This window comes from Chanos chanos, chromosome 5, assembly GCF_902362185.1.
Source record: "Chanos chanos chromosome 5, fChaCha1.1, whole genome shotgun sequence".
In the NCBI taxonomy this organism is placed as follows: Eukaryota; Metazoa; Chordata; class Actinopteri; order Gonorynchiformes; family Chanidae; genus Chanos; species Chanos chanos.
Window position 1 is genome coordinate 52172923 of NC_044499.1, and position 9021 is coordinate 52181943.

The 9021-nt window shown below is 44.5% G+C and overlaps 1 protein-coding gene across 2 annotated transcripts in view; it reads right to left on the reverse strand.

The window, feature by feature from the left end:
- Window positions 1–3708, reverse strand: part of ormdl3 (ORMDL sphingolipid biosynthesis regulator 3) — a 4817-nt gene extending 1109 nt beyond the window's left edge. The window contains exons 1-5 of one of the 2 annotated variants that reach the window (XR_004025285.1): window positions 3400–3708; window positions 2732–2951; window positions 2103–2254; window positions 1310–1704; window positions 1148–1172 (exon numbers count right to left, since the gene is read on the reverse strand). Coding sequence is in view for 1 of the 2 variants with exons in the window: in XM_030775199.1 (XP_030631059.1) it covers window positions 1037–1172; window positions 2103–2254; window positions 2732–2905 (462 nt within the window). In the remaining variant the exon portion in view is untranslated. Of the gene's footprint in view, window positions 1173–1309; window positions 1705–2102; window positions 2255–2731; window positions 2952–3399 lie in introns of both variants that reach the window. The other variant, XM_030775199.1, reaches the window with a different exon arrangement.
- Window positions 3709–9021: the final 5313 nt, after the last annotated feature.

A 9021-nucleotide genomic window follows, 5' to 3' on the forward strand; every position in this document is an offset into this window, starting at 1 on the left:
AGCACATGCAACACACTTTACAATTCTACCATGATCTACCACAGTCTTTCAGTCAATCAAACCACATCTGCTCTACTCATTTAAAGATAAGCTTACCTGCTAATTCAAATCTACAGTCAACAGCTTGCATCAGTTTACACATTTAAAATACGGATTCAGTCTGTCAGCACATCAGTTTACACATTTAAAATACGGATTCAGTCTGTCAGCACATCAGTTTACACATTTAAAATACGGATTCAGTCCTGAGTGCTGATACATAAAGGATCTAATTCCACTTTAAGTCTTTCAGTGTAGAAGTAATGGGTTCAGAAGCAGCTGTGTTTAATCTGACTAATCTCACTGGTCTGTCTGAACACAATGCATCAGAGCAAGGCTTTGCCACATCCAGACATCATCAACCAGCAGGAATGAACCTTGCTACACTTCCAGCTACTTAAACTATTAGTTTCTTAAGCTATAAACACTTCTCTCCTCTACCATTCCCCTGTTTGTTTAGTTTTTTTTCCCCAACATGTGGACACACAGAAGGAGGAGGAATCCAGTCAGGTCTGGGCACAGAGCTGAGATGATCAAACACATTTAATACTAGTCATAGCCTTGGCATCAGTTCTGCTTCACGCCATTACCAATCCTTTCATTAGGCTTTGTCTTATCGCCCACATCACTTAAATCACTGAACCTCATCCAGAGCGCTCCAGTCTTCCTCAGGTCCTTTTTTCTTTACACAGCAAGAACTGCGCGTAACGTCTCCAGAGGCGCCGCTCTGCAGCGCGGTGACGTCACCCGCGAGGTCTTTCAGAGCCGAGAGTCAGGGATAAAACGGAGAGAAGTAAAGTCCAGCGGTAAGCAAACAGGCAGACAGGAGGAAGGACCAGGCCTCTGTTGCGTCTCACGCCACCCTGTCCCCCGGACGCCTGGGGCTTCTTCTGTCAAGACACTCTGTGCCGTGGATCCTTATTGGCCGAGGGCCAGAGGCAGGGTTGACGTTCAGCCAATGGGCGTGAAGAACAGGACCGCACATAGTCCTGGCCCGTCAGTACTTATTGATGCCAAAGATGCGAACGCCATGGAGCTGAGGCAGTTTGGGAATGAGGACCGTGAGCAGAGACACGGTGTTGATCACAAAATGAACCCTGTCGTACTTTGTGTAGAAGCTGGTGAGGAAGTATCTGTGGACAGAAGACACAGAGAAACGAGAGAAAATCAGAGGGCAGCCGAGAGACTTCGGACAGTAACCTGAGACACAGAGACAGAGGGTTCCATTAAAGACCCAGGTACAGCGTTTGGAACACAGCTCTTAACGGACCTGAACCCCAGAAACTGTCACTGTGACCTTCACCCTCATATGTACTGACATCTCCGGCTTCTCCCCGGAGAAGGAGACCCGTCAGTAAAACTGGACCGGTGCATTCAGACAGCATGTGATAGTTTGAAGAGGCTGATACTGGACCGATGAGGTGCTGGGAATTGTGAATGAGCCTTATTAGTGGAGTGAGTGAATCTGTCGTTTTATCCGCGGCTGCGGCAGAGAGACAAGCGTGTCAGAACAGGTGACCCGTGTGTTTCTAATTCAGGCTGCGTCTCCTACTGACACACTCCACAGGAAGTCTGAATCACCTCTCTCCGCAGGGCAAGCATGCCGAGAGAACGCCAGGGGCTCCAACAAAGACAAGCTCCACAGAACACCAGCAGACTTCAGTTCTATTAGTCAGAGAGACTGAATTTACAGATGCTGTCTGTCCATCACAGATCGCCCCAGTGAAGAGAAACAAATGTAGCCTACGCTCTAGAAATGGTGTATTTGTCTAATGTATTGTTTTGATATTTGTTAACAGTACATCATATACGGGTTAAACGTGAAACTGTTAAGGTGACTAAAAAACACTTTAAAAACAGATTACTTTGGAAAAAAGTAACTTAATTACTCAATGTCACATCCTCTTTTCGAGAAAGATTTTTTGAGTTATCCCAAATCATTCAGGTTTGCAGCTGCATTGCAGTTTCCGTCTGTTTAACAGTAATGACCTTGTGTAAAAAAAAAAAAAAAAAGATGATTTTAATTATGTGAGCAGAGGAGAGGAAGACACAGGGGCACTCACAGGATTATGGGGGTGATGGTAAGAAACTTGCGTGAGGCGGTGAACTGTACTCCGTAGTCCATCTGCTCCCAGTGCGTCAGAAGCCTGGCTTTGCCCTGGTCCGGCGTCTCGAATGGAGTGCCCTTCACCGTGTGGAGGAAAATGTACATGCACTGTGGGAAACAGTGAGTGCCATTAAAGCTCTGTGAGGAGGGAATGTTCCAGGCCCTCTCAGCAAGTGCAACGAGACTGTCAGCGCAGCAGAAGGGCCGACCCTCCGCGGCCACAGGAAGGAGAGAGTAAAACGATACAGGATACGGAGAGAAACACTGGCATGCAGCTGAAATTACAGAGTCCCAAGTCAGCACTGCAATGTGCCAAAATTCAGGGGAAAAAAACTTTTTTTTTTTGCTGTTATTCTTCTGGGAAACTGTGTTCAAACAGTCCTGTTTCACAAGGCTTCAAACTAAACTCAGGCAAGCTAGCATATCCACGAGAAATAATTCTCATAATTTGAAGGGCACAAATGCTGCAGTTAGAAAAGCAGAAACTCCGAGACGATCACTGTATTACTCTTCTGAAAGCTAAACTAGACCGCAGCCGGCTTCTCACTGGGACAGTTGGAGTGTGATGCTAGCTAACGGTCTTACCATGTTGTGGATAAGGTTGGTGAGGGTCCACACCACAGGCACGCTGGCGAAAGGGATGCTGAGAAGGATGACGTGTAACAGACCGATGCCAAGGACGTAGGAGAGCCATATTCCACGGCTGTTCATGACCCGGGTGTTAGGGTTCACCTCGCTGTGCGCTGTGCCCACGTTCATTCTGGCTGCCGCCAGCCAACCGCAGGAACTATCTGGTGTCCAATTACTGATCGGGCGCAATGAACAGCGGAAAAATATGCCACAGGTTAAATGTAATCATATGCAAAGACGTGCAAGCTCACACTGACAGACTGTCCCCACCAAACAGATTTTAAAACAACGATAAAGTTCGAGCGAGGAAAATGTCGTTTCGACAAATCGTAGGTTCACTAATGATAATTACCCATGTTCTGTTTTGGCTGCACGTTTAAAAATTCGGCATGAGATTATGTAAATCACAGCAATGAGGGGCGTGTTACGTTATTAGCAGCATAGATGTTATCACCTCATCTGAGACGGTTTGAGCTTATGATAGAAGTTTCACGAATGACTGCAGGTCAAAGAACCATAACTGAGTTGGCGTAGCGACATAACTAGCGGTACACAGTCAAAGAACAACTTCTGGAATAACAAATGCATTATTACAACATAATTAAGGAATTACTTATACTCACGTGGGAATACAGTTCACAAGCTTCGTCAAAGAAGCATGCAGATGGTATTTCACAAAGAATACAACTAGTCTCGATTATAAAGGACCTCACTCTCTCTTCAGACTCGATGGTTTGATTGCCTCTAAGGCAGAACTGCAAACGTGTCAAGAACTATTCACCGCTTCGCCAAGCCGGGCATTCTTTGGTTCGTCCCGTGTCTTAAAAGAAACGCCTTCAATTTATTTTCCCAAAGAATGGTATTTATTATTACGAAACAATTGCTCTCAAAGAGACTTTGTTTCCCCCTTGAAAACAGCTGGTCACACAACAGCGCAAGACTTCTTGATTAAACGTCATCATTTTCGTGGCTCATCACTGCGATGACGAAAATATATTCATCAAGTTAAACTCTGATTGGGTATTTTACATCACATGGAAAATATTGACCAATCATAGCGCTATGCGTTGATCATTTGCTAAAATAGTGAGACGCCCCCTCGATGTCATAGAGAGCGCAACGCAAAGGATGACTGAGGATTATGGGAATAGTAGTTCGACATTGCGTTTGATAATTAGAAGTTGTGTGTGATTACTTTAGTTCTGTGCCAAGCATTGGCTCTACACTTTGTAATAGTGTATATTACGCCATAAATTACAATACCATGAAAGCATACATTATGAAAGTCATCTTTTATAAAATAATACTACCCTTTGCTCTGTTGTTTCGTTTTATTCTTTGTTATTAGGTTAACATAACTATGTAGGCACGTTTTAGAGGCGGGGGATACGCATTACAATTACTTCACTGCTGGGGTTAGGCTCAAACAGGAATCAGACCTATACTGTACTGTATTCAGCATTCACTAGGTTATTGGATCCCCATGTTGTTTATTGACATTAGGCCACTGATGACTGGTATAAAGAAAACTAGTTTGACCAGCTGACACCACCCTCAGTGGGTGGACATTAGGTCGCCTGGGGTGTCAGAGATGGTCTGGCGGCGAATCAGAACACGGGGACGAATAAACACCAATTAAAACTGACGGGTTGATCAAAGTAAAACGAGTCAAAACTGGGGTCTACACATTTTCCAGGATAATTTCTGCTAGTAAGTAAAATCAGATGACTAACATAATATGTATGTCTGGAGGGACACAACCCTGCAGTGTAACCTACTTTTGACTCAGAAATGGTCTAAGGCCTTGGGTGTCGAGTTCCGACGTCACTGAGCGACTGCAGTGGGCACTCGACGACATCACCTGCATGCGGAGTTCACAGTTGTCCCGAGTCTGTCACCGGCCGCCTACTACTCCGTTTAGCCCCGGGAGAAAGGAAATCTGAGCCTCATCTCCAAACGGCTTTGGTCGTCTTTGCTGATGATTAAATTGTTTCAAACGCACATGACTTCAAAGTGTTGTGGTCTGTTTAGCATTCCGCTGTAGGTTCGTATCTATTACCATGTAAAACCTGTTAGATTATGTCTTTGAGCACTGATCACCCCTGTGTTATCATACGCCCGTTTACACATTCCTCCTCGCGGCCCTACAGATACGCGTTTCCAAATGCAATACGATTCCTTGTAATGAAGACCCAAACCCCTAGTAAAGTGCCTCGAAGCCGTGTATCGTGTTCTATCGGCGTTGTCTATCTGTCGCTAACAGGCTAGCCTCGTAACACAAATCAAATCTTCAATGAACACATCAAGCTCAGTTAGTCTCCGACGGGAGTTCGGACGCAATCAGCGCAGCTCGATGTCTTACAAAGACGAACAGGTGTAGTTCAACAAGAGAAACAGAATGACAACAACTGGATGTATTTCACTAGAATTTGATTAAGTTGGTTTCTGCAATGTTAGCCACACAAGCCTTCCTGAATTCAGAAATGCAACCTCTTTGATAACGTGCAAGTTATTTAAAGAGAAAAAACTACCATGTTTTTTTTCTGTTAAACTTGTTTTTCTATACCAACAAAGAATGTGTCTCAGCACTTTTCAGTGGTGCAGCAGACATGCAGAGTTTGGATAAAAATAGTTTGTACACTATTTTTAGTACAGGAACAAGTACAAGGGAGATAAAGGGATTCTCTCTAATACTTTCCTCTTTACAATACAATACAGACATCTATCTTTAATATCAGAGATCTTTCTATAATAAACCAGATTTAATAAATCTTAAATAAAGTGGAACCACATTCTATCTTGTCTCTTAATTCAGCTCTTAACTTCAGCCAATGTGGGGTGCCCACAGAGCAAAACTGGACAGGAGACAGCAGATGAAAAAGTCCATTCACACTAAATATATAGCTACTGTTCATTAAAAGGGTCTGCCTGCAGTTACAATGTTAGTGAGACAGCCCTCTGACACAGAAAAATACAAACCCTGCTTGTTTATGCATCCAGGTATATTTAGTGCTAGGGTTATTACTTCAGTCAGCAATCTTGACCAAGGCACTGGCAAAAATACCTGGAGTTGGTCCCCGGCAGCGGCTGCCCACTGCTCCTAGCTCATAGTGTATGTGTGTGCTCACTGCTCTAGTGTGTGTGTGTGTGTGTGTGTGTGTGTGTGTGTGTGCTCACTGGTATTAGAATGGGTTAAATGCAGAGGCTGCACTTCTCAGTGTGTGTGTGACAAATAAAGTCCTTCTTCTTCTTCAGGTTGTGTATCTAAAATCCTGTCTCATTTTCAATTCGTGTCACATGTGTTAGAGAGGAAGTGTACATGTGAGAGAGGAGAAGTGAGTATTGATACGGTAAGACGTTACTGAAGTGTAAACAGACATCGATTTGAATTAAGCAGATCTTATCAAATCACAGAATGTCTCAGTTGTTTAGACAATGAGTCATTTAAAATCCCTGAATGAGAAGAACACTTCTGACAAACTCATCACACGTTCTACACGCTTCATCTCCATTTGCAATTCTAGTTCAGTCATACTGCAAAACACTCCCCACAGGCCTGAGTGTACAAACACAGCAGTCGCAGGAAAAACACCTCTGCCTTTTGTGTGTAAAGATGTGAGTTGGCAGACAAAACTCAAAACCCTAATGCAAAATTACACGTTCCACCTCGGAAAGCCCAAGCAAATAAAATAATTCAATTATTATCCCTGGGTCCGTGAAATTCCAAAAGGGACTCAGAGGAACAATAAAGAGCGACCGAGTGATACAGAGGGGAGAGGTATATAATGATGGAGTGATATAGAGGAGAGAGGTGTATAATGATGGAGTGATATAGAGGAGAGAGGTGTATAATGATGGAGTGATATAGAGGAGAGAGGTGTATAATGATGGAGTGATATAGAGGAGAGAGGTGTATAATGATGGAGTGATATAGAGGGGAGAGGTGTATAATGATGGAGTGAGATAGAGAAGAGAGGTATATAATGATGGAGTGATATAGAGGAGAGAGGTGTATAATGATGGAGTGATATAGAGGAGAGAGGTGTATAATGATGGAGTGATACAGAGGGGAGAGGTATATAATGATGGAGTGATATAGAGGGGAGAGGTATATAATGATGGAGTGATATAGAGGAGAGAGGTGTATAATGATGGAGTGATACAGAGGGGAGAGGTATATAATGATGGAGTGATACAGAGGGGAGAGGTATATAATGATGGAGTGATATAGAGGGGAGAGGTATATAATGATGGAGTGATATAGAGGAGAGAGGTGTATAATGATGGAGTGATACAGAGGGGAGAGGTATGTAATGATGGAGTGATATAGAGGAGAGAGGTGTATAATGATGGAGTGATATAGAGAAGAGAGGTGTATAATGATGGAGTGATATAGAGGAGAGAGGTGTATAATGATGGAGTGATACAGAGGGGAGAGGTATATAATGATGGAGTGATATAGAGGAGAGAGGTGTATAATGATGGAGTGATATAGAGGAGAGAGGTGTATAATGATGGAGTGATATAGAGGGGAGAGGTATATAATGATAGAGTGATATAGAGGGGAGAGGTATATAATGATGGGAAACCAGCATGTCTGTCATAACCGCCCAGTCTGTCTGCCGAAAACCAGCATGTCTGTCATAACCGCCCAGTCTGTCTGCTGAAAACCAGCATGTCTGTCATAACCGCCTAGTCTGCCAGTCTGCCTGCTGAAAACCAGCATGTCTGTCATAACCGCCCAGTCTGCCTGCTGAAAACCAGTATGTCTGTCATAACCGCCCAGTCTGCCTGCCGAAAACCAGCATGTCTGTCATAACCGCCCAGTCTGCCTGCTGAAAACCAGTATGTCTGTCATAACCGCCCAGTCTGCCTGCTGAATCATTTAACTTGTGCTGTTGCCGTCAGTGCTCTGAAGCGGTTTCTATGGGTCTTGCAGTACCACGTGTGACCAGCAGATAGCGCTATCACACTTTCAGTAGCTATCTGACTGACTCTGAAATTGCCCAGATACTGCTGTAAAGACACCATGCAGAGGAGGTGAATCGTGATACACGATACGCTTCAGTCTACACAGGATACAACAGACCAAAAATACCCATCAAGCTGCCTCAGTACACATCATGCTCTCACAGCACACAGCAAGTATCAGAATATTTCCTTTCATACAGATAAGGTTAATGACATTTTTGGGCGCATCGTCTTGCATTCTCAAATCCTGTCAACACCGGAGCATGCTGACCGTATTAAAAAGCAGTGTTTGAAAAGTTGCCCTAAAACAAAAATGTTAAAAAAAAAAAAAAAACAGCAGTTGTCTGTTATAAAGAGTTGTTTTTGTTTTGGTCCACATCTATGAAGACTTGTATTCCTCCTCATGATTTGCTTTGTGATAAAAAAATATGAAATATAGATGAGTAGACTTAAATGACAAATCTGGCATTTACATATACAGTACAGAGCCATAGAGAGATGAACAAGTGGTCCTCATCCTAACTTTTGGACAGGAGATAGGATTTCCCCTCACTCTCCACTCTCAGAGCACTGAAACACAGCAGGACATCTGAACATCACTCTTCCCTCAGAAACACCCGCCTCATCATCTCCGCCTTCACTCTCTGGGGGCTCAGAGCACTTCAGCAGAACCGGGCCTGAGTTCCCTCAGGAGAGCACAGGACTATGTAAGGAAGGAGGTAAAAGAGCTGCCACTAGGGGGCGCTCTCTGTGTGTCTGCTGGAAAAGCAGGGATGGATGGAGTGGTGGAGAAGGATGGAAATGGAGAGAGGACTTGTGACCCTGCGCGGTCTCCGTGTAGCCTGCCTGGAAAAGGCCGGAGCAGTAAGACTCCATTATTGTTCTATGGAGGAAGCTGGGGATTAGAAACACCAAAGAATTTCAATAAAAGAGGTGTCTGTTTGGGGGCTGAGGGGCGTGGGGGACTTGGGGAGGCTTTGGAGTATTGTCCTGGGGGAGGCTGAGAGGGGAGCGGGAGGGCATTGTGTGGAGGGAGGTGATTACTGGAGAGGTGCTGAGGGGGGAGGAGGAAGAGGACCTGTTGACTCTTCATCTTGTGTGAACAGTGTCGTGGCCTATGAGTCCCATCCTTGTTCTATGTCCTGTGTTCAGTCACTCTCATCCTCATTCTATCTCTCCATCTATCTATCTGTCTATGGGTCTGTCTGCCCATTCAACCACACCCCTGCTCATCACGAGTACTGTGCGGACTGTGGAGAGCCCCCCCCCCCCCC